We start from the raw sequence: 26,584 nt of genomic DNA, 5'->3' as shown, positions 1-26,584 counted from the left end.
CTGCACACAAATTCACCAGGACCATGAACCCTGAACCCTGCAGGATTTGCTTCAACTCGTGATCGCAACAAACCCAAAACTTATCCCTACTTCACTAAGCTTTGGAGAGCCATAAGATCCCAATGAAAATAAAGAATCAAAAACTTCTAAATATTATCTGGGCAGGGTTGACTTTTAAGTACTAGTCACGTCAAATCAGACTGCAACTGGCAACCTGAGAAATGCCAAAATGCATTAAAAATGCCTAAAAGACTAAAAAGACTAAAATGTTCACAATGTATATCTATGAAACTGCATTATCTGCAGTCATTGGCTCATTTGTCTGTGGGAAAGCTGGGGGCTACGTGATGTCCATAACTGACTCTCTCGCCAGCTGCTCTGAGAATGAACTGATTACTACAGAGGGTAATATATATATATATATATATATAACCCATATACACTTTAAGAAATCCATGACATAGGAACTTTAACAGCAACTACAGTGGCTGATAGAAAAGGCAGGTCAGGACCCCACAAAGCCCTCAGCTACAAGTTTATGAACTTAATGATCTAAAGCAAATTCAACAAAATACTCTCCCACCATCATAGTGGAATGCTTTTGACCGCGTTTTTAGCTGGAACATCCTTCAAATACATCTAGGTTTCAGACTTCAAAAAACACCAACACTTTGCCCTCTTTTCAAACCACAGGGGTCTTCAATGGGTGACCTTTAAGAGAAAAATATTAGGTATGGAATTTCTGCTTAAGGGGTATGTTCACTGAAAACATATTTCAGGTTTGGTTAACTGGGGTGGGATGAATCATCCAAGGATTTTATATACTGCATCTCTTGAGCTGGTGGATAGACCAACAGCCAGAGAATGCCATTAATCCTCGTTAGAAAATCTACTCCAGAATAACCATCTCAGTCCAGCTTTCTCCCAACCCTCACCTGTGCAAGCCCTGATGGAGGGGGATTGGTAACCCCTTTTAAACCATACTGTAGGTCTGCCACTCTTTTCTTTCTACCAAACGTACATAAATCTCTTGGGGACACTTGCAATGTGATCTGTTTGTGTTGATCATGCCAGGTCAATCGGAGGACCCAAGAGCAGAGGTCTAATGAATATAGCGACCCCAGAGATATAAAAGGTTAATGAGTTATACAAATACCCAGCATCTACCTAAAACATCCAAAAAATGAACACACGCACCCACAAAATCCCTGAATAGTTGTTTTTTGATTTGCCAGAGTTTCTTGCAGATATTTTTGCAGGCCCTAATACCAGCTCGTATGCCTTTAGAAGAACTAGACGTAGCCTAAAATAAGCAGCTTCTCTGGTACACCGCATACATTGATACAAATATCATAGTCTGTTCACCAACACACCTAGTAAACCTAAACAACTACAAGCAGCGTTCACCAAAATAATCCATGAGTGAATGCCAAGGTGGAGCATGAAACACGTGGGTGAGGCATGGCAAGCTACAGTGAGGTGGGTGGTGAAGATTAGGTGACAACAAAGCAACATAGAGAAGACACTTACTCTGGTGTTTGCATGTTTCTCTTTTCCCTAGAAACAAAACAAAATGTATGAATTAAATAATAGCATTGATATTTGGAGCACTTTAGCTACAGATGAGTGATGAGTTCTAGATGAGCCATAAATGCTAATGTAGGTACTGAAGAGAAACAGTTACTTACATCAGTATTTGTTAAGATGGTGGAGAAGATGCTTAGATGTTCTACGTGTGATCAAGAGCATCCATCCTATGAGTGAAATACTTCAAACATCCATGTGGTTACTCACTAATGGGGCCCTCTTTGGTTAAAAGTAAACCTTTCTAACATAAATAATGTAAGCTTGAGGTAAATCAAATATTTGACTATCCAAACCATTGAATTATGGTCACGAGGAACAATGAAGACACTGGGCCTCATATGTAACCCTAGGAAACTTGGGGTGCTGCTCCAGACAAACATCTTTCAACTCCGGTGACTCCTACTCAAGGGTGCAGGCTGCTAAGAAGCCTCTGTAGCATTCAATGAAAAGGAAGTAAACACCACCGCACACCAACCCGGTCCAAAAGATGAATTAACAAGAGGGCTTCAGGCTGACTCCGCCAGGGGGTGTGGCCTGGGTTGAGTCAGGCTAAAGCTGTCTTGTTGATTCACCTTTTGGCCTTGGTTGGTGTGCGACGGTGTTCCTTCCTTTCCTTTCCATTTGGGCCTCATATTTCAAAGTAATCAGCTGGATGAGCAAAGTTTGTAAAAGTTCAAAAGTTGTGGCTTGGCCAAACTTTAAAAAAAAAATGAAAACCTCCAAAGTTCTGATTTCCAAATCTGAATTCGATGGTATCCAAATCGAGCTCTAAAAATCTCTGCTTGATAAGATAATGGGGCCAAAAAAACAGCCTGAGCCATTTACTTAAAATTTTCTACAAAAAGTCCTAACATACAAGGGTGTCACTGGGTCAATCTAAGATTGCTTAAGCAAAAGCAGATGCAGATATAAGGCAGAAACAGCCTTTGAGGCGAATTTTGATTCCTTTCTTCTAGATGCCTTTTGAAAATTGTAACCACCCAAAAAATAAATGTGACTTTTGGATTTGGCCATCTGAATTCATGAAATTCAAATTGAAATTCAACATCATCTGAAATTCGGGATAAACCCTAATCACAGCTCTAATTTATTTTAATGGGGGTAAGAAAATATCTACGGTAATTAGTTGCCTTTCTTGGACCCTTTTGTCTGTTTCTTAAAAATATAAAGCATGCAGGCAATGAAGCTTTACTTAAACAGGGTAGACAGCCAAACTATAATAGAAGCTATTGGAAGACACAGAGGAAACCTCTACATTTGGTTTGACAGAGGCTACTTTTGACTAGTTACTGAGTGTCTACAAGGCCATACTTCTATTCCTTAAACTGAACTGGACACCTTAGACTATATCCCTGTACACAAGACCGTGATTCCCAGCGGTATAAAGTCCGCCGGGAAACCCGAGAACCTGCTCGGTAAGTTTCCCTGTGTACACACGAGAGGTTTTCCCGTCGGGAAAACTGCGGGGAGTCCCGACCGTGTGTATGCTCCCTCGCAGTGTTTCCCCATAGGACAACTGCCGGGTTTAAAACCGCCGGGAATCCCGGCGGGAAAATAGAGAGCAGGTTCTCTATTTTCCCGCCGGGATTCCTGGCAGTTTTCCTGTCGGCAAAACTGCGAAGAAGCATACACATGGCCGGTTTTCCCGGCCAAAAGCTCTCCCCGCAGTTTTCCTAGCAGGAAAACTGGTCGTGTGTACGAGGCTTTATAGACCATCGAAAGAAACCATTTTTTAAAAAGGAAACTTCAGAATCTATATTAACCAGTTTCAATTTAACTTATTTTGTTTAGGATTTACACTAGGGTTTTCTTAGCCCCTCATTTTAGCTACCTACAAAACAAAATATGATTCCAGGACTTGCTGGAAAAGCCAAAATTTGTTTTTGGAATTTAACAAGATTCTTCTAAATATTGGTAGACATATTGCTCACTTGACTTGAGAATGTAGCCCACACAACTGAGATAATACGAAAGGATCAGTCCACCAAAAAAATGATTGTTCAGTGTAGATGGGAAGCTTAATTATATACTGCTTCCTATACCTCTTAGGGACTCCATCGGTAAGACCTCTACAGCTTCCCAGTTCCCTCCACTAACAATGGTAGCTCCACAGGGTCTTGTTCACCCAGTGATGGTGGAGTCAAGCCAGGAAGTATGTTTGGTTGATCTCATGTCTGGAGTCATTTTGAGATATAATAAACCACAAGCTTAATCATTCCACTGGACATTCTCCATAACTGGAATGTCACTTTTGGGTGAATTGTTCCTTTAGGAATAGCAGGGACATCAGCTCTGGATCACCATAGAGCAAATAATAATGGGACACAATGCAGATTTTCTAGGAATGACTGGAAAATGAAGATGCAAAGACAGAACACACGTCAAAAACAAACACAAATATGGAGATTAATGACTGGCTGAAATAAACTTCATGAAAGAATGGAATCCAGAATGCGCGGATGGCTTTTGTTATGTTACTTGCTGCTTTTTCCCCCCATTTCATCTACATAATTAAACTTAGTTTGCCTTGTAAAAAGACAGATTAAAAAATAAAAACATATTAAATTTAAATATGTACAGTGCTTCAAATCAAGAAAGTGGCAACGTGTGAATTATTGGCATAAAAATTTGATATTTGCATAATACAATACATTTGATCTCTGAAAACATACCAGTACAGTACTGCATAAAAAAACTGAAAAATGTCATGTTTTTGTTCTAATAAAATTTAGCAATATTAAGTTATGAGTAGTCCTAGACAGGAAATGATAGTTCCTGACCTAGTAATTGCACAGTGATGTCATGCCTATGGGGGCTCCTCACTCTGCTAGTGGCCACTGCTGAGGGAACCAGAAATAAGGTGGGAGAAAATGTAACTTGTTCCTTTGAAAAGCCCACACTGGTCTCCTGCTCCCAGCTCTGCCCCACCATACTCGCCATTAAGCCACATTATATCACCAAAAGTTTGTGGACACCTGATAACCATGAATGTGAACTTGTTGGACATCCCATTCCAAAACCATTGGCATGGATATGGAGTGGGTCCCTATTTAAGGCTATAATAATCTTTACTCTTTTGAGAAAGTTTTCCATTCGATTTTGAAATGCGTCTGTGGGAATTTGTGCATATTCAGCCACAAGAACATTTGTAAGGTCTGGTCTCTCCACACCAAACTCATGAAACCATGCCCTTATGGAGCTGGCTCTGTGCACCTGCATGCAATATTTGTCCAAATTAGACATGTGTGATTTGTTTTTCGTTACGAATCGAAATTTGGATGAAATGTTCGATATTCGGAAAATCGGATGTATCTGAATTTTTAAATCACAGTAGTGATTTCCACTAATCTGAAATAAAGGAAACAAATTATCCGAATTTGAAAATAAATTTTAATCTGAAAAAGTATTTAAATTCGAATTTGAAAAATCAATTTCCAAATTAAAACATATTGCAAGAAATAAGATGATGATCCCTACTTAGGCAGCTTTAAAAAATAAATAAATAGTATATAATAAAATAAAATAGAATGGAATATAATAAAACAGAATAGAAAATATCATAATAGAAAAGAAAGAAGAACAGAATCAAATAGGAAATAAAGAAATAGAATATTTTTTTTTCGTTATAATTTATTTTGCATTCATTAAAATTCGTTACTATTGTCATTCAGAAATGTGGATACATCCGATTTTCCGAATAACAAAAATGTTGTCTAAATGTTTGATTAGTGACGAAACGAATCACACATATCTAATGTGGACAATCCTCCAAATTATTGCATGTAGGTGCACAGAAATAAAAGAATAAACTAGAATACAAATAAATAGAACAAATATAGCCGTCTTCCAAAATTCTAATCGATTTGAAAACAACAAATAAAAGGAAACAAATCCAAATGTATGAAACTAATTCCGAAAATGAATCATTCTAACAAAAAAATATTACATTTTTTCTGTAATGCACATCTCAATCAACATACTTTTGACCACATAGGGCCAGATTCACAGAAGAGATACGCCGGAGTATCTACTGATACTCCGGCATAATTTTCAAATTTGCCGCGTCGTATCTTAATTTGTGATTCACAAACAAGATACAACGGCTTTTGGCTAAGACCCGACAGGCTTACGGCTTCATACGCCTTCGGATCTTAGGCTGCAATACTTCGGCCGCCGCTGGGTGGAGTTTGCGTCGTTTTCCTGCGTCGGGTATGCAAATGAGCTTTTACGGCGATCCACAAAGGTTTTCGCGTTCGTTACATCGTCGCTAGTCATTTTTTCCCGTCGCAAAGTTAAGCCTGCTTTTACATGGCTTAACTTTAGACAGCCCATGTTAAAGTATGGCCGTCGTTCCCGCGTCGAATTTCAAATTTTTTTTTTTTGCGTAAGACGTTTCGGGAATACGAAAGTACGTTACGCACGTCACCGTTCAAAAAAATGACATCACTTTGCGCAAAGCACGGCGGGAATTTCAAAACGGAGCATGCCCAGTACGTCCGGCGCGGGAGCGCGCCTAATTTAAATGGTACACGCCCCATTTGAATTAGGCGGGCTTGCGCCGGACGCCTTTACGTTACACCGCCGTAAGTTTACACGCAAGTGCTTTGTGAATCAAGCACTTACGCTGAAAACTTGCGGCGGTGTAACGTAAACGGGATACATTACGCCGCGCGCAGGTACCTGAATCTGGCCCATAGTGTATATCAGCAAACCAAGATTTTGTGGAACCCTAGGGTTCCTCTAGAGCAGTGGTTCTCAACCTGGGGGTCGAATGACGATTTGCCAGGGGTAACCGAATCCTGGGCTGTTCCTGAAGCCCACACCGCTCTCCCAGCCTTTTCTCTGCCACCCAGCTGGGCTGTTTTTGGAGCCCGCGGCCGCCCACTCTTTGCAGCCACCCATTCAGTTCACGGAATGGCTGGGTGGCAGAGACTAGAAGTCAGCTGACTGGTGAGGAATGTGAAGTGGGAGGGGCTGAAGGAGACCCTATCTCCCGATTTCAGCATAGGTGTCACTGCTGCGAGACACAGTGAAGCCGGAGACACAGTGAGTGAGGATGCGTACACACGACCGGTCCATCCGATGAGACTGGTACGACGGACCGTTTTCATCGGTTCACCGCTGAAGCAGACCGATGGTCTGATGTGCGTACACACCATCAGTTCAAAAACCGATCGGGTCAGAACGCAGTGACGTAAAACACACGACGTGCTGAAAAAAAACAAGTTCAATGCTTCCAAGCATGCGTCGACTTGATTCTAAGCATGCTTTTGTGTACTAACCATCGGTTTTGACCGATGGTCAGCCGTCCATCAGTTCGATTTTAAAGCAAGTTCTCTCATTTTTGTCCGAAGGACAACAGACCGATGGGCCGTACACACGGTCGGTTTGGACCGATGAAACTGAACTTCAGTCCATTTTCATCGGTTTGGACCGGTCGTGTGTACGCGGCCTAACACTACTTGTGATTATAGTTGCCATTGAAAGCCCCTACTACAGTTCTCAGATCAGCAGATGACTTTGATCAAGAGCACCTAAGTGGGCTGATCAGAACTCCCCCCAGCACTGCCACTCATCCCAATTCCCCCACCAAGGAGTAATGAAAGGAATAAAAAGAGAGAATATATGATAGGAAGAGGAAAAGAGGGGGAAGAACAAAGAAAAAGGGAGAGAAAGAATAAAAGAAGAAAGTTGGCTAGAGAGGGATGGGGAAAAAAAAGAAATTAAGATAGAGAGAGATAAAAGGGAAAGAAAGGAGAACAAAGAGAAAAAAGTGGCAAATCCTAAAATGTACCATAAGGGGTTTTAACATTGTACAAGTGGAAGGGACTCAGGAAGCGCTAAATGTCCATGGGTTAGGGGCGAAAATTACTTGTCTTGGGTGCCAACAACCCACGCTATGAAAACAATTTTACTGTCATGGGTCCCCACAACTTGGGAAATTTTATCAAGGGGTCATTGCACTAGAAGGGTTGAGAACCACTGCTATAGAGTTTACTAGGGGTTCCTTGAGCAGTGAGCAACTTCTGCCTCTTAGATGAGTAACCACTGACACCATTGATCTTTTTAGCTTTCTGAAAAGGGGGAATTCTTCCCAATGACCACAAATATAAGGCACATTCTACCTAATGACCTTAACACGAATGTACAGTGAGCTGTAGATATAGATTTATTAGTAAGGGTTTCTTAAAACCCGAAAAGTTATATCAAGGGTTCCTCTGTGTTAAAAAGTTTGAGAAAAGCTGGTGTATATGAAAACAACTTTCTTTGTACATACAAAACCTGAAGCCACTCTTCCCACATGCAAAGGCTTTCTACTGGCCAGTGAAGGCATATAAAGGACCAACAGCAAGGCCTGGGTAAGGGTCAAGCTCAGCTTTTAAAGGAAAAGTTGAGATTTGCCTCGTACACACGACCGAACATGTCTGCTGAAACTGGTCCGCGGACCAGTTTCCGCGGACATGTTCGGTCGTGTGTAGGGCGGACCTGACCGGATTCCCGGCCTAGCGGACAGGTTTCCAGCGGACCAATGTTTCTTAGCATGCTAAGAATCATGTCCGCTGGAACCATGCCCGTCGGACATGTCCGATGGTCAGTACGACCCATCGGACATGTCCGCTCGGCCGAAATCCCTTGCATGCGTCGAAGTGATTCAACGTATGCGTGGAAGCATTGAACTTCCGGGGTCGCGTACGTCGCCGCATCATCGCCGCGTCATCGTAGCGTCGCCGTCACGTCGCCGCGTATTCTGTCCGTGGGGATTTTGGTTTGATGGTGTGTACAACCATCAGACCAAAATCTCCGAGCGGACATGTCCGATGAAAACGGACCGTTTTCATCGGACATGTCCCCTCGTCTGTACGAGGCCTCAAGGTTTTCAAGTGTCAAGATCTACACAGAGTTTTCACAGAAATAAATCTGTTTTTTCACCAGGTGCTTAGTTTGAAGGCCCAAAGTTTGTGAAAGGTTAATTGAAAAGTTGGCCATATGTGGGATGACCCTTGGTAAGACTTGATATAGGCCAGTCACAAGTGAACATACAATATCATCTTAGATTCTGCAAGTATTTATTTGCAACTTTTCATGGTCTTTGTTTCTGCATGAACACTAAACAAAATGCCCCGGTAAATCCTTTAATATACATTGTACTGCCTCCAGCAGGATATTGAGTTGTTTTGCCTGCAATATCAGATTTGACCACAAGATGGAGCCAGTGGTAAATTTACTGTTTTTGCAGAAACTAGAAACTGTTCACCTTTAACAAACGTTCCCATCATTCTTCAGTCTGAGGTAGAGAAACAGGTGCATCCTGGGAGCTTAGACTCAAGCTTAGAGACTGAAAGAAGGGACCAGCTATCAAAGCACATGTTGGACTAAAACTTGCATCTCCTAAACAGCATAGCTGATGAGAATTACTTATCGCCATCTACAGTGGGGTTCAACTGCATGTCAAGCTACACACACAGGGAAATGTGTAGCAGAAAGAGAAGATATATTTATTACAATGCTGTCCCCACACTGCCACCCTCCTATATAACAAAAGAGAGCCAGCTAGCACAGTTATGTGTTTCATCCACATACAATAAAAATAAAAACAAAAATGTTTAGCATCACATTCGGAGCACGGAAGATCGAGTGAGGATTGTGATTCATACAGCACGTTATTGTAGAAGATCATAAATGGACACCAATGCACCTTTTGGATTGATGGACACTTTTTGGATGTGGACTGAATCAGATTTTTGATTATTTATTGTGTCATAATTGTTTGTGTGTCTTTATTAGTGCACGGCATTCATTTCTATATTGTAATATACTGTATTTGTTATATATTATTATAATGCTGTTATACTTTGGGCACCACTGTAGATGATGAGGACTGTTTGTACTTCTACTACAATATACCGTAGTTATTTATAATAAAAACCTTTGCCTAGTGAAGAGCAAATTTGCGTGGGTTCAATGTGTGCAATTTCGATTTCTGTTCGACATACTCCTTGTAAAATCCACAAATTGCAAATTTCAATGTGGTCAATGGGAGGTAAATCTTGAAAATCATTTCTGCCCATCTTCAAGGCTTATAGACAAGGGATTGTCAAACAAAGGGAATGGGGAGCTGAGTACTGCCAGAGGATACTGTATTTATCGGCGTATACCGCGCACTTTTTTGCCCTGAAAATCAGGGCAAAATCGTGGGTGCGCGGTATACGCAGATACCCGCTTTCCCGCGCCGAGTTTGAATACTGCGCCGACATATACCGAGCGCAGTACACTCGTGTATTGTCGGGCAGTCTCGGGTCCTCTCGCGCTGACGTCCTGGACGTACAGAACGTCAGCGCGAGAGTAGCCGAGCCTGCATGACAATACACGAGTGTACTGCGCTCTGTATATGTCGGCGCAGTATTCAAACTCGGCGTGGGAAACGAGCGGGGAGGACGCGAGGACGCCGCAGAAGGATGCCGGACCCGACGAAGAGGACAACCGAACCTGCAGACGGACGCCGGACCCGACGAGGCCACCGATGGACGCCGCGCAAGACACCAAAACTGTAAGTACAAAAAAAACATTTTTCCACAGGAATTCGGGGCATTTAGGGTGCGCTCTATACGCGGGAGCGCGCTATACCCCGATAAATACGGTATGTACCAATGCAAAAAAAAATTATAATAAAAATAAAATAAAAATACAGTTCAGCGGTGAGGAGTTTTTTTTTTGGGGGTCGTTATCATGTTGGAATACTGCCCTGCGGGCGGCCCAGTCCCAGCCCATGCTCTGCTTCAGTATGTCACAGTACATGTTGGCATTCATGGTTCCCTCAATGAACTGTAGCTCCCCAGACCATGACCCTCCCCCATCATGCTTGACTGTAGGGAAGACACACTTGTCTTTGTTCTCCTCACCTGGTTGCCACCACACACGCCTGACACCATCTGAAACATCTTGGTCTCATCAGACCACAGGACATGGTTCCAGTAATCCATGTCCTTAGTCTGCTTGTCTTCAGCAAACTGTTTGCAGCTTTCTTGTGCATCATCTTTAGAAGAGGCTTCCTTCTGGGATGACAGCCATGCAGACCAATTTGATGCAGTGTGCGGCGTATGGTCTGAGCACTGACAGGCTGACCCCCCCTTCTTTGCAGCAATGCTGGCAGCACTTATACATCTATTTCCCAAAGACAACCTCTGTATATGACGCTGAGCACGTGCACTCAACTGCTTTGGTCGGCCATGACGAGACCTGTTCTGAGTGGAACCTGTCCTGTTAAACTGCTGTATGGTCATGGCCACCGTGCTGCAGCTCAGTTTCAGGGTCTTGGCAATCTTCTTATAGCCTAGGCCATCTTTATGTAGAGCAACAATTCTTTTTTCAGATCCTCAGAGAGTTCTTTGCGATGAGGTGACATGTTGAACTTCCAGTGACCAGTATGAGAGAATAAGAGCGATAACACCAAATTTAACACACCTGATCCTCATTCACACCTGAGACCTTGTAACACTAAGGCCGCGTACACACGATCGGTCAAAACCGATGAAAACAGACTGAAGGACCTTTTCATCGGTCCAAACCGATCGTGTGTGGGCCCCCTTCGGTCAAAAAATTTAGAACTTGCTGTAAAATTTAACCGATGGACTGATAACCGATAGGTCAAAACCGATGGTTAGTATGCAAAAGCATCGGTTAAAAATCCACGCATGCTCAGAATCAAGTCGACGCATGCTTGGAAGCATTGAACTTCATTTTTTTCAGCACGTCGTTGTGTTTTATGTCACCGCGTTCTGACACGTTCGTTTTTTTAACCGATGGTGTGTAGGCGCGACGGACCATCAGTCAGCTTCATTGATTAACTGATGACAACAGTCCTTCGGGCCCTTCTCTAACGAGTCACATGACAACGGGGGGAGAAAATGGCCAATTGGGCCCAATTTGAACATTTTCACTTAGGGGTGTACTCACTTTTGTTGCCAGCGGTTTAGACAATAATGGCTGTGTGTTGAGTTATACAAGCTGTACACTCACTACTTTACATTGTAGCAAAGTGTCATTTCTTCAGTGTTGTCACATGAAAAGATATAATAAAATATTTTCAAAAATGTGAGGGGTGTACTCACTTTTGTGAGATACTGTATGTATTTCCTATGCTCCACAGTGCCATCTAGTGACCATAATGTAGTAGTTTCCTAATTGAGGCATTTCAAGAAAATACTACATTATGGCCACCATTGGTTACATTTATCTACTGATTCTCCCTATTGTTTTCTAGGATTGTTACATTGTATCTCTTGTCACAATAACATATGTATTTCCTATACTCCCCATCCCCAATTGAGTGGCCACAATGTGGTATTTTACTATTGCACATGATATAAGAACAACCATTCAGAAGAGAAAATGGCCTAAAGAACATTCCTTTTTTCCCTCAATTCGCACAGAATGAATGTACAAGCAGATTCACGGGACGTATGGCTGTGCAGATTTTTCTGTAAATAGGCCCCTTATTCTACATGTATATAGAAAAGGAGGCACCAGGAAACATCGACCAATGGAAACACAGTTTGCAACCATAAGTCTTGACGCAATGCACACCTGGTAAAACATTTAAATTTCAGGGGCCAACAATACAAATACAGCCCAGGTTTGCATCGGGTCTCCCCTGGGTTTCTATTGAAAGCTCTGAACTTCGGCAACCTAAATAAAGTTGTTTGACTTTGAATGGATGAATAAAAACAGAGGTGACTCACATTCCTTCTCTCCGGCAGCACATGATGTACCCGAGTATGGCAAACATCACCAGTGCCACGGCAGAAGGCACAGCCAGGGTGATGAGGAAGTCAGCATAGAAATCTCGGGCTTTCAAGGACTCTGATGGCGGTTTATATTCCCCGACATCCGGCAGGATCCCTTCTCCGCGCACAACTTCCTGAGAGATAACCACTTGTTTTGTTTTGTCCACCTGGAACGCAAAAAACATTAATCTGTGTGCATTTCCCACAGGAGGAATACAGAAATCTAAAAATTAAACCATTGGTCTCCAAAATGAGGCCCGGGGGCCAGATGTGGCCCTTTGTTTGCCTTTATCCGGCCCTTGGGGCAATATTCTTCCCACTGATATGAGATAGTGTTCTTCAGACTGACAGCAACTGTAAGGCATACTTCCTGTCACGGACACCAATGACGGGTCACTATTCCTTCCCCTGATAACAATGATGGGGCACTATTCCTTCCCCTGGTAACAATGATGGGGCACTATTCCCTCCCCTGACACCAATGATGGGTCCGTATTCCTTCCCCTGACACCAATGATGGGTCACTATTCCTTCCCCTGACACCAATGATGGGACACTATTCCTTCCCCTGACACCAATGATGGGTCACTATTCCTTCCCCTGACACCAATGATGGGTCACTGTATCTTCCCCTGACACCAATGATGGGTCACTATTCCTTCCCCTGGCATCAATAATGGGTCACTATTTCTTCCCCTGACACCAATGATAGGTCACCATTCCATTCTTTGACACCTTGGTGCAATATTCTTCCCACTGATATGAGGTAGCGTTCTTCAGACAGCAACAGTGAGGTATACTTCCTGCAACTGACACCAATGATAGGTCACTATTTCTTCCCCTGATACCAATGATGGGTCACTATTCCTTCCCCTGACACCCATGATGGGACATTATCCCTTCCCATGATACCAATTATAGGTCACTATTCCTTCCCCTGATACCAATGATGGGACATTATCCCTTCCCCTGATACCAATGATGGATCACTATTCCTTCCCCTAAAACCCATGATGGGACATTATCCCTTCCCCTGATACCAATTATAGGTCACTATTCCTTCCCCTGATATCATTGATGGGGCACTATTCCTTCTCCGGACACCAATCATGGGTCACTATTTCTTCTCCAGATACCAATGATGGTTGACTATACCTTCCCTTGAAACCAATGATGGGTGACAAATTCTTCTCCTGACACTAATGATGGGTCACTATTCCTACTCTGGACACCAATGATGGATCGCTATTCCTTCCCCTGACACCAATGACGGGTGATGGATAGTAAACTGGGCCTCTGTTTAGGAAGTGTGGAGAACCCTGGATTAAAGGAAATACTGTATATAATGTTTTAAAGGCAAAGTTTTAAATCATTTTTTTTATTATTATTATTATTATAATATACAAATTTATTTATAAATAAAAATGTAATAAATAACAAAGGATTCACAGAGCACTATGGGTTTTGTAAAGTAAGACCCCTGTAGAAGCCAACTGCTTTTAGGCACATTGGCCCGGATTCACAAAGCACTTACGCCGACGTATCTCGAGATACGCCGCGTAAGTGTAACTATGTGCCGTCATATCTGTGCGCCGTGCCCACAATCTGAGATACGCCTAAAATTAGGCTTCGTACGACCGACATAACTTGCCTACGCCGTCGTCTTGTGGGCGCATATTTACGCTGGGCGCATTTGCTGCTCCCATTGATTTTCTATGCACATATGCAAATGAGGGAGATACGCCGATTCACGAACGTAGTTGCGCCGGCGCATAATATATGCGGTTTGCGTAAGTCGTACGTCCGGCGTAAAGTTATTCCCCATATATGAGGCGCAACTCATGCAAAGGTATGGACCAGGGAACAGAGCGTTGTATTTTACGTCGTTTACGTAGTACGTGAATAGGGCTGGGAGTAGGTTACGTTCACGTCGTAGGCAGTGATCTGTCGTATCTTAGGCAGTAGTTCTGACGTGATTCTGCGCATGCGCACTGGGATGCGTCCACGGGATGGCGCATGCGCCGTTTGTTATTCGTATCTTTATGGCGCTCGGCCCATCATTTGCATGGGGTCACGCCTCATTAGCATGGCTCACGCCCACTTCCACCTACGCTGGCTTACGCCGAGGAAACCCAGCGCAGATTTGAGAGCGAGTGGGAGCACTGGCTTCCTGAATACTGTGCTTGCCTCTGTGCGCTGCGTAAATATGCGCCAATGTATGTGAATCAGGACCATAGTGTCTAATTGAAACTATAAAATGGTTGCAAAGGTAGAAGTTTTTTTTACCTTAATACATTCTATGCAGTAAGGTTAACAAAAAACACTTCTTTGTCCAGTATCGCAAGAGGCTAACAAACCTGATGTGATAGCATTAGCAGGTAACAGGTTCTTCTCGTGGAGGTATCTGGGGTCCCCTTGTCCCCAGTGTCTCCACTGCAGCTAATGAAGCACACAGGGTGGGGGAGGGGTTACTATGGCCCTTCCCAGTGGGGTAGATTCAAAGAGCAATTGCGTCTGCGTAACCATAGTTACGCCGCGCAATTGCTTACTTGCGCCGGCGTATCGAATGCTCCTGATTCAGGAACCTCGATACGCCGACTGCAGACTAAGATATGACTGGCATAAGCCTCCTTATGCCGTCATATCTTAGGCTGCATTCTTACGCAGGCCGCTAGGTGGCGTTCCGGTAGTGGTCAGCGTATAGTATGCAAATTGCATACTAACGCCGATTCACTACCCTACGCGAGCCCTGCGTACGCAGTTTACATTGTTTCCGTTCGTCAGGTTTCGCGTAAGGCTGCTCCTGCTAATAGCAGGGGCAGCCAATGCTACGTATACCTGTCGTTCCCGCGTCGCAAAGTTTAAATTTTACGTCGTTTGCCTAAGTGAATCGTGAATGGCGCTGGACGCCATTCACGTTCACTTTGAAGAAAATTACGTCTTGAGACTTGTCACCTGCTAATGCTATCACATCAGGTTTGTTAGCCCCTTGCAATATCAATAAAGTTACATTGAATTTTTTTTTTAAATCATTTTAATAAAATAAATAAAGATAGTTAAAAAAAAGAATAAAGTAAAAACCTTGTCGCCCAGCACACACAGGCAAATACAAGAACATTCATAGGTTGTGCACATGTATGTAAATAGCAATTGCATCACAGATTGAGGTATCACAATAAGCATACTGATAGGAGAGGAGAGCACGGTGACAGAGAGAGAAGCTCATCACTGTGCTGTTTCTCCTTTCACTGTCCAGTCACAGGCTGGGGGTGGATCTACAATGACCTGGGCTCAGAGGAAGCGGATTGAATGATGCTAGTCATCAGAGTAACAACATCTAGTTGCAGAAAAAAAGTAAGGGGCAGATCCACAAAAGAATTACGCCGGCGTATCTATTGATACGCCGGCGTAATTTCAAATTTCCCGCATCGTATCTTTGTTTTGTATCTACAAAACAAGATACGACTGCATCTGGGATCGATCCGACAGGCGTACGTCTTAGTACGCCATCGGATCTTAGGTGCATTTTTTCCGCCAGCCGCTAGGTGTCGTTTCCGTAGAATTCCGTGTTGAGTATGCAAATTAGCTAGATACGCGAATCCACAAACGTACGTCCGGCCGGCGCATTTTTTTACGTTGTTTCCGTAAGGGTTTTTTCGGCGTATAGTTGCCCCTGCTATATGAGGCGTATCCTATGTTAAGTATGGCCGTCGTTCCCGCGTCAAAATTAAAAAAATTTACGTTGTTTGCGTAAGTCGTTCGCGAATAGGGCTTTGCGTAGAATGACGTTCACGTCGTAAGCATTGGCTTGTTGCGGGTTAATTTCGAGCATGCGCACTGGGATACCCCCACGGACGGCAGTTAAAAAAAAATGTAATTTACGTCGGGTCAAGACGTATTAACATAAAACACGCCCCCATCACATACATTTGAATTGCGCGCCCTTACGCCGCCAAAGTTACACTACACCGCCGTAACTTACGGCGCGGATTCTTTCAGGATACAAAAAAAAAGTTGTAAGTTACGGCGGTGTAGTGTATCAGAGATACGCTACGCCGGACAGATAGAAGCGCCGCGCTTCGTGGATCTGCCCCAAAATCTCTGGATTGAATGTGAATAGTGTACTAACAGCTGATTTTGTTGTTTTGTCTTGTAATGGACTGTTCATTTTTATCTCGTTATTTCTGGTTGGAGTTCTGCTTTGAGACTAAAAAATAAAATTCTGTAAAAACTCAGGGCCAGATTCACATAGAATTGCGGCGGCGTAACGTATCGCATTTACGTTACACCGCCGCAAGTTTTACGGGCAAGTGCTTGATTCACAAAGCACTTGCCTGTAAACTTGCGGAGGCGTAGCGTAAATCTGTCCGGCGCAAGCCCGCCTAATTCAAATGGGGCGTGTATCATTTAAATTAGGCGCGTTCCCGCGCCGAACGTACTGCGCATGCTCCATTTTGAACTTTCCCGCCGTGCTTTGCGCGAAATGACGTCGCACCGACGTAATCTTTTGAACGGCGACATGCGTTACGTCCTTTCCTAGTCACGGACGACTTACGCAAAAAAAAAAAATTTCATTTGACGCGGGAACGACGACCATACTTTAACATGGCTAGTCTAAATATAAGCCATGAAATAGCAGCCGTAACTTTACGCCAGGAAAAGCCGACTAGCGACGACGTAAGAGAATGCGACGACCGCGCGTACCTTCGTGGATCGCCGTAAACAGCTAATTAGCATACCCGATGCGGAAAACGATGCAAACTCCACCCAGCGGGCGCCGAAGTATTACACCTATGATCCGAAGGCGTACGAAGCCGTACGCCTGTCGGATCGAAGCAAGAAGCCGTCGTATCTTTGTTTGAGGATTCAAACTAAAGATACGACGCGGCAAATTTGAAAGTACGCCGGCGTATCAGTAGATACGCCGGCGTTCTCTCTTTGTGAATCTGGCCCTTCATTTTTATCTCGTTATTTCTGGTTGGAGTTCTGCTTTAAGACTAAAATTCTGTAAAAAAAAGTTTATGTAATTCTCTCTAAATGGGTATCAAGTGATATTTTCCATGGGAGAAGAACATCCTAGAAATGAGGACCCACCAGTGAAATCTTGCACCAGTCTATGAGGAACTGAGCTCGGAACTTTTTATCACAACTGATGACTGGCTCCATCTCTTGGCTGCACCTCAGCTGGTTCTGGGGGTTCTCCACCACCTCCCGAAGACATGAAGAGAACGGGACATCTGCTCCCACCATGACGTAGACCCTGGAAGGACAAGAAGAGGTCAATTTCATGAAGGAGGGACATCACCTTCACAGTACAGCCTTCAAGAGGAAAGGTAAATGGATGATGGGACTTCCTAAGGACTTCTTCAGACCTTGTTCATAATTAACCACTTCAGCTCTGGATGATTCCCCCCCCCCCCCTCATGACCAGGCCATTTTTCCGATACGGCACTTCGTCGATTTAACCGTTTAAGGACCGTCTAACGCCGATATACGTCGGCAGAGCGGCACGGCTGGGAATAAGTACGTACAGGTACGTCCCCTTTAAGATGCCCAGCTGTGGGCCGTGCGTGCGCTGCTGGTGGCACGCTCTCGACCCGGTCCTGAGCTCCGTGACCGTGCCCGCGGGACCCGATCGCCGCCGGTGTCCCGCGATCGGGTCACAGAGCTGAAGAACCGATGAGGTAAGTGTAAACAAACCTTTCCCCGTTCTTCCTAGTGAGAGCGTCACTGATTGTCTTCTCTCTGTCATAGGGAACGATGATCAGTGACGTCACACGCCAAGCCACGCGTAAGAATCACTCACTAGGGCACACTTAAAGCGCAGGTTAACCCAAAAGTGAACCTCCGCTTTTCGGAACCCTCCCCCCCTCCGGTGTCACATTTGGCACCCTTCAGGGGGAAGGGGGTGCAGATACCTGTATAAAACAGGTATTTGCACCACTTCCGGGTATAGACTCCCGCGGGAGTCCCGCCCTTTCACGTCGCACATTCCCCCTCTCCCCCTTGGGTTCTGGGAAATAAACGGCTCCCAGAACACAGCGGGGACCAGTGAGGACAGCGCAAGGGGGACTCGCGCATACGCAGTAAATTCCGGTAAACCTCCGATTTAACCCCTTCAGCGCCCCTTACAGGTTAACCCCTTCACTGCCTGTGTCATTTACACAGTAATCAGTGCATTTTTATAGCACTGACCGCTGTAAAAATGACAATAGTCCCAAAACGGGACCAAAAGTATCCAATGTGTCCGCCATAATGTCTTAGTCACAATAAAAATTATTAATAAAAATGCCATAAAACTATCCCCTATTTTGTAGACACTATTACTTTTGCACAAACCAATCAATAAACGCTTATTGCGATTTTTTTACCAGAAATATGTAGAAGAATACGTATTGACCTAAACTAAGGAAAAAAACTTTTTGTTTTATATATATATACTTTTGGGGATATTTATTATAGCAAAAAGTTAAAAATATTGAATTTTTTTCAAAATTGTCGCTCTATTTTTGTTTATAATGCAAAAAAATAAAAACCGCAGAGGTGATCAAATATCACAAAAAGAAAGCTCTATTTGTGGGAAAAAAAGGACGTCAATTTTGTTTGGGAGCCACGTCGCACGACCGCGCAATTGTCAGTTAAAGCCGAATCGCAAAAAGTGGCCTGGTCCTTTAGCAACAAAATGGTCCGGGGCTTAAGTGGTTAACTGACAATTGTGCGGTCGTGCAATGATGCACCCAAATAAAATTGACGCCTACTTTTTCCCCACAAATAGAGCTTTCTTTTGGTGGTATTTTATCAACTCTGCAGTTTTTATTTTTTGCGCAATAAACAAAAAAAGAGCGTACATTTTGAAAAAAAAACAACAATATTTTTTACTTTCTGCTATAAAACATATCCAATAATAAAAAAAAAATTGAATTTCTTCATCAATTTAGGTCAATATGTATTTTGCTACATATTTTTGGTAAAAATAAATCCCAATAATCGTATATTGATTGGTTTTGGTTTGCGCAAAAGTTATCGCGTCTACAAACTATGGGATATAGTTATGGAATTTTTATCTATTTTTTACTAGTAATGGCGATGACAGCGAGGACTGCGACATTGTGGCAAACAAATCAGACACTTAATACCACATACACACGGTCGGAATTTCCGACAGAAAAAGTCCGATGGGAGCTTTTCGTCGGATATTCCGACCGTGTGCATGCCCCATTGGACTTTTCCTGTCGGAATTTCCGACGGACTTAGATAGAGAGCAGGTTCTCTGTTTTTCTGTCAGAAATTCCGGCTGATTTTTTCCTGTTGGAAAGTCCGGCCGTGTGTACGTGGCATAACTGACACTTTTTGGGGACCAGTGCCACCAATACAGTGATCAGTGCTAAAAAATATGCGCTGTCATTGTATTAATGTCACCGGCAAGGGAAGGGGTTAACATCAGGGTCGATCAAAGGGTTAACTGAGGGGGAGGTGCTTGTACTGCTTAGCAGAAACACAGGATCACTACCTTCTCTTTTCACAGAACGGCAATCTGCCTTGTTTACATAGGAAGATCGCAATCCTATCTCCCGAACAATCAGTGGGTCCAATCACAGCAGGAGTGGGTCGCTGGCAGTGTGCGTGCGTGCGTGCCCCAAAAGTGCAGAATAACTTACAGGTACGTGATTCTGCCCAGAGCGGCCGCCTTGCCGCAGTAAATGTGGCATCTGGTTAAAGAGACCCGGTCACTGCTTTAAAAAAAAATTGAGGTAAAAAGCACCATGAATTTTTTTTAAGTCAGCAGCTAAAAATACCGTTATGCCCTGTACACACGATCGCTTCGTCTGATGAAAACGGTCCAATGGACCGTTTTCATCTGACGAACCGATCATGTGTGGACCCCATCGTTTTTTTTCCCATTGGTGAAAAAAAATAGAACCTGTTTTAAAATTTTCTGATGGTAAAAAAAACTATAGAAAAAAAACGATCGTCTGTGGGGAAATCCATCGGTCAAAAATCCATACATGCTCAGAATCAAGTCAACGCATGCTCGGAAGCATTGAACTTAATTTTTCTCTGCACGTCGTTGTGTTTTACGTCACTGCGTTGGACACGATCGGATTTTTAACCAATGGTGTGTAGGCAAGACTGATGAAAGTCAGCTTCATCGGATATCTGATGAAAAAATCCATCGGTCCGTTTTCATCGGATGAACCGATCGTGTGTACAGGGCATTACTGCTGACTTTTAATATTGGGACACTTACCAGTCCAGGGTTCCCACGATGTCGGCACCCCAGCTGATTTTCAGATCGGCTGTCGCCCTGTACACACAATCGGTTCGTCTGATGAGGACGGACCGATGCACCGTTTTCATCGGACGAACCGATCATGTATGGGCCCCATCGTTTTTTTGTCCATCGGTGAAAGAAAATAGAACCTGTTTTAAATTTTTCTTATGGTTAAAAAACCGATAGAAAAAAAAAGATCGTCTGTGGGGAAATCCATCGGTCAAAAATCCTCGCATGATCAGAATCAAGTCGACGCATGCTCGGAAGCATTGAACTTCATTTTTCTCAGCTCGTCGTAGTGTTTTACGTCACCGCGTTTGGTCAGATTTTTGACTGGTGTTTTATAGGCAAGACTGATGGAAGTCAGCTTCATCGGATATCCGATGAAAAAATCCATCGGATTCGATACCATCAGATATCCGATCGTGTGTACAGGGCTTAAAAAAGGAAAACCGGCAGTGAAGCCTTTCAGCTTCACAGCCGGTCCCATACTGTGTTCTAATCTATCTCCACTCCATCCAAAACTAAAAAAAATGTTTGCCTTTAGTTATACTTTAAGGCCCAGATTCTCAAAGGACTTACGACGGCGCAGCGCCATGTACGCCGTTGTAAGTCCTAATCTGAGCCGTCGTATCTATGCGCCTGATTCTTAGAATCAGTTACGCATAGATATCCATTAGATCCGACAGGCGTAAGTCTCTTACGCCGTCGGATCTTAAGTGCATTTTTTTTGGCCCGCTAGGTGGCGCTTCCGTCGAATTCCGTGTTGAGTATGCAAATTAGCTAGATATGCGAATTCCCGAACGTACGCGCGGCCGACGCAGTGAAGTTACGACGTTTACGTTAGGCTTTTCCTGGCGTACAGTTGCCCCTGCTATATGAGGCGCAGCCAATGTTAAGTATGGCCGTCGTTCCTGCGTCTAAATTTTAAAAAGTTACGTCGTTTGCGTAAGTCGTCCGTGAATGGGGCTGGACGTAATTTATGTCCACGTCAAAACCAATACGTCCTTGCGGCGTATTAGGAGCAATGCACACTGGGAGATTTCCACGGACGGCGCATGGGCCGTTCGTGAAAAACGTCAATCACGTGGGGTCACAAGTTATTTACATTTGAATTAGGCGCGCTTACGCCGGCCGATTTACGCTACGCCGCCGCAACTTACGGAGCAAGTGCTTTGAGAATACAGCACTTGCCCATGTAAGTTGCGGTGGCGTAATGTAAATCGGATACGTTACGCCGCCGCTAAGATACGCCATTCTACGAGAATCTGGCCCTGAGTGTGAGCTGGAGTTTGGCTTCAATTTCTTGGTGTATTTAAATCTGCAAATACATTTAACACTACCCTTCCCCAAAAATAAAGGGAAAAGTTTGGACAGCCGCACTCCAAAAAATTGTTCCTTTTATTGTAAAATCAAATCACAAAAAATTCATGTAACATCAAAACCAGATGCAAGCTGACGCGTTCATACACTGGAGCTCAGTGCTTAATCACAGCTATGATTAAGCACTGAGCTACAGTGTGAAACGCGTCAGCTTGCATCTGGTTTTGCTGTGGCATGTATTTTTTGTGATTTGATTTTACAATAAAAGGAACAATTTTTTGGAGTGCGGCTGTCCAAACTTTCCCCTTTATTTTTGCATCACCATATGCATTGCCAGCACCCGTGGCTTTGGATCCAGTGAAACGGATCAATCAATCACACCTGAGCGGAAACTCCCTTCCATTACCCTTCCCCACCTGACAACAACGATGCCGTCTGCTGTGCCTCTTGAGCTCATTCCTCCAGAATCGTGTCTCATTAATACTGGAGGTGTGTTACTGGTCAGATCACCAAGTGAAAATAGGGGCAAAAAGTAAAAAAAAAAACAATGCAGCCACCACATCTAATAATTGATAAGCTGCAAAATAATACATTTTTTGTTTTGGGCTTAAAAAAGTTTTACTAAACCCACAGCAGTAAAATCAGTCTGTATATACAGTTAAGCATGCTTGTTATACTCACTGTAAAACCTAAGGGGTTAATCCTGCATATCGTGTAAAAAGGCTGTTTGATTCTGTCTTATCTGATCCTCCCCTTTTTCCACTGTCCCCAATCTATCTCCCGATATTACAGAGCCTTGGAGTCACTCTGCACATGCTCAGTTATGTGTGTATTGTATTGCTAGAGTTTTTTTTTTTTTGGAGGGTGCATGTGATTAACAGAGTACCAATCAGCACTGTCCAGACAGAGGGTCGGGGGTCCTGCAGCCTCATAGGACAGTCAGAGGAGAATGAAAACTCCCCTACAAGCTTTAAAGCGGGAGTTCACCCGATTTTTTTTTTTTTACATTAGATTGAGGCACGTTTTGTCAAGGGGAATCGGGTGTTTTTTTTTTAAAATCAAATCAGTACTTACCGTTTTAGAGAGCGTCTTCTCCGCCGCTTCCGGGTATGGGCTGCGGGACTGGGCGTTCCTATTTGATTGACAGGCTTCCGACGGTCGCATACAGCGCATCACGAGTAGCCGAAAGAAGCCGAACGTCGGTGCGGCTCTATACGGCGCCTGTGCACCGACGTTCGGCTACTTTCGGAAAATCGTGACGCGCTGTATGCGACTGTCGGAAGCCTGTCAATCAAATAGGAACGCCCAGTCCCGCAGCCCATACCCAGAAGCGGCAGAGAAGATCGCTCTCTAAAACGGTAAGTACTGCTTCGATTTTAAAAAAAACACCCGATTCCCCTTGACAAAATGAGCCTTAATCTAATGTTAAAAAAAAAAGGTTTTGGGTGAACCTCCACTTTAACCACTTCCCGCCCGGCCTATAGCCGATTTCCGTCCCGGAAGTGGTTATGAAATCCTGACAGGACGTTCCAGAACGTCCTGCAGGATTTCATGCCGCGTGGGCCCGATCGGTGATGCGGGGTGTCAGTCTGACACCCTGCATCTCCGATCTCGGTAAAGAGCCTCCGGCGGAGACTCGTTACCACGTGATCAGCCGTGTCCAACCACGGCTGATCACGATGTAAACAGGAAGAGCCGTTGATGGCTCTTCCTCACTCGCGTCTGACAGACGCGAGTAGAGGAGAGCCGATCGGCGGCTCTCTTGACAGGGGGGGTTCGCGCTGATTGTTTATGAGCGCAGCCACCCCTCGGATCGCCACACTGGACCACCAGGGATGCCCACCCTGGACCACCAGGGTGGGCAAAAAAAAAAAAAAAAAGCTTGCAAAAAAAAAAAAAAAGATGCCAATCAGTGCCCACAAATGGGCACTGAATGGCAACCTGGCAAAATCAGTGCTGCCCCACAGTGTCCATCAGTGCCACCCCACAGTGTCCATCAGTGCCACCCCACAGTGCCCATCCATGCCCAGTGCCCACCTATCAGTGCCCATCTGTGCCACCCATAAGTATCCATCAGTGCCACCCATAAGTGCCGCCCATGAGTGCCCAACTGTGCTGCCTATGAGTGCCCAGTGCCGCCCATGAGTGCCCATCAGTGCCGCCTATGTGTGCCCATCAGTGCCGCCTATGTGTGCCCATCAGTGCCGCCTATGTGTGCCCATCAGTGCCGCCTATGTGTGCCCATCAGTGCCGCCTATGTGTGCCCATCAGTGCCGCCTATGAGTGCCCATCAGTGTCGCATACCAGCGCCGCCAATCAGTGCCACCTCATCTGTGCCCGTCAGTACTACCTCATCGATGTCCATCAGTGCCATCTCATCGGTGCCCATTAGTGCCGCCATATCAGTGCCCGTAATTGAAAGAGAAAACTTATTTACAAAAAAATTAACAGAAAAAAATAAAAACGTAATTTTTTTTCCAAATTTTCAGCCTTTTTTTAGTTGTTGCGCAAAAAAAAAAATCGCAGAGGTGATCAAATACCACCAAAAGAAAGCTGTATTTGTGGGGAAAAAGGACGCCAATTTTGTTTGGGTACAGTGTAGCATGACCGCGCAATTGCCATTCAAAGAGCGACAGCGCTGAAAGCTGAAAATTGGCTTGGGCGGGAAGCTGCGTAAGTGCCTGGTATGGAAGTGGTTAACCAAACACTGATAGAGGTCACAAGACTGCTATATACTGCTGATGAGAAAAGGTTACGCAGTTTATATTTACTAAAATAATGACATTTCCATGTTCTGTGTACTGTGGGAGACCAGATATAGAGAATGCAGAGTCCTGGGTTTAGTCACACTTGAATACTGTGTTAAGCCTAGTTTTGGCAGATTGGCTTCTCTCTCACCATAATAAATACAGGAAACAATACCAAAACGTGATATAAAACCTTAAAAATAAAAAAGAGGTTGTTGATCTCCAGCAAGCAGGCTGAGCTGTCAGGGAGTCGTGTAATTTTCCTTTTCCATAATAACAGCATCTCAGGCTTCTGTGAAAGTAACTATTTAGGCGTTATTGATGCATGACGGCCTTCATTACAAGTTAGAAGAAAGACTGAGTCACCCCTTCTTTTTATAGCTGGAACAGGCAGAGGACGCAGGAAAGGGGGGAGCAAATAATAGTACAGAAAAGATACATGAGAGCTGAGAAAAACAATATCATTTTCTGTTTGTAGGAAGGGAGTGGAAATATTTGCTAAACTATTCTATTGACCAGGGCTGGGACAAAGGGGGGGGAGCAGGAGGGACAGCACATCCCTTGTAATAGAAAAAATAATGACAGGTCCTCTTAAACATGAGATCTGGGGTCAAAAAGACCTAAGATCTCACATTTACACTAAAATGCAATAAAAATTAAAAAAATTGTCATTTGAAAAAATTACAAAAACAAATTGGCCCTTTAAGACGTATGGGCGGAAGTGACGTTTTGACGTCGCTTCCGCCCTGCTATGGTATGGATACAGGTGGGGGCCATCTTGCCCTCACTCGTATGCATGCCCGCCACTGCCAACGGCTCCGGTAAGTAGCTGAGGGTGTGGGAGAGCGGCGGGGGGCCCCTCTCCCCCCGCCGATAATGGTAATCTCACGGTGAATCCGCCGCAGAGACCACCATTATCGTTTAAAAGGACCGCTGCCTGAAGAGATGGATACCTCGGTTGTGGCAGCAGCTGCTGCCGTTACCGAGATATCCCTCTTCAAGCTAAGGACATATATAGTCGTGCGGCCCACCAATGGCACGCAACATGCTTTTCTCATGACAGGGTCACTTTACATCGAAGTTCACTTGAAATTATAAATAACGGAACTTTTTAGAAAATAGACAACTATAAATTGTAGCATAAGGAATTTTGTTAATGACAGGTCCACTTTATGTTTAGTTACTGAGAATCAGAATGGAAGGAGTTCAGTGAAAATCAGCTTACCCCTCTTTCATGTCATTGATGGGTAGAGGCACTCGGCCCCCCCTGTCCAGCGCAGAGGTGATGTTTATTGCGTTCAGGCGATCCGGCTGCCAAACATTTTTCACCGCTCCCAGGAAATCCCCCAGAACCTCGCTGGCCAACATCTCCTCCACATTCATGTTTCTAATAAAGAACTCAGCTTGGTATGGGAGGGGGAAATCTGTTATAAGACATACATAGAAGACTGTGATAAGAATATACACCATCTATATATATATATATATATACACATAACAATATATCTACAGTGGGGATCAAAAGTTTGGACACCCCAGGTAAAAATGTGTATTAATGTGCATAACTCTGCAGGGTGCCTAAACTTTTGCAGACGCCATTTTTTTGTTTTCTGTAATTTTGAAAGTGTAACCTTTTTTGACATATTATAAGAATGTCTAATCTGTAATTTGATGCCTTTTGGAGATTTTTCCATCTTTCCTTGGCTTCGTTATGCACATTAATACAAATTTTTACCTGGGGTGCCCAAACTTTCGATCCCCACTGTATATCCATATCTACTATATATACCGTGGGGAAAATTATTTTTTGATTCTTTGCAGATTTTGTACATTTTTCCACTTACAAAGAAACATAGGCTCGGATTCACAGA

General features: G+C 44.0%; 1 protein-coding gene across 4 annotated transcripts in view; it reads right to left on the bottom strand.

The window, feature by feature from the left end:
* Positions 1–26,584, bottom strand: part of SGCE (sarcoglycan epsilon) — a 105,365-nt gene that overhangs the window by 12,237 nt on the left and 66,544 nt on the right. For 3 of the 4 annotated variants that reach the window (XM_040352314.1, XM_040352316.1, XM_040352317.1), the window contains 4 exons: positions 25,939–26,137; positions 17,466–17,631; positions 12,327–12,538; positions 1,531–1,557 (listed from right to left, as the gene is read on the bottom strand). In XM_040352314.1, the coding sequence (XP_040208248.1) occupies positions 1,531–1,557; positions 12,327–12,538; positions 17,466–17,631; positions 25,939–26,137 (604 nt within the window). The remainder of the gene's footprint in view (positions 1–1,530; positions 1,558–12,326; positions 12,539–17,465; positions 17,632–25,938; positions 26,138–26,584) is intronic. The other variant, XM_040352315.1, reaches the window with a different exon arrangement.

This window comes from Rana temporaria, chromosome 5, assembly GCF_905171775.1.
Source record: "Rana temporaria chromosome 5, aRanTem1.1, whole genome shotgun sequence".
Taxonomy (NCBI): domain Eukaryota; kingdom Metazoa; phylum Chordata; class Amphibia; order Anura; family Ranidae; genus Rana; species Rana temporaria.
The sequence above is the reverse complement of the archived record's forward strand: the minus strand, read 5'-3'. Positions and strand labels throughout refer to the sequence as shown.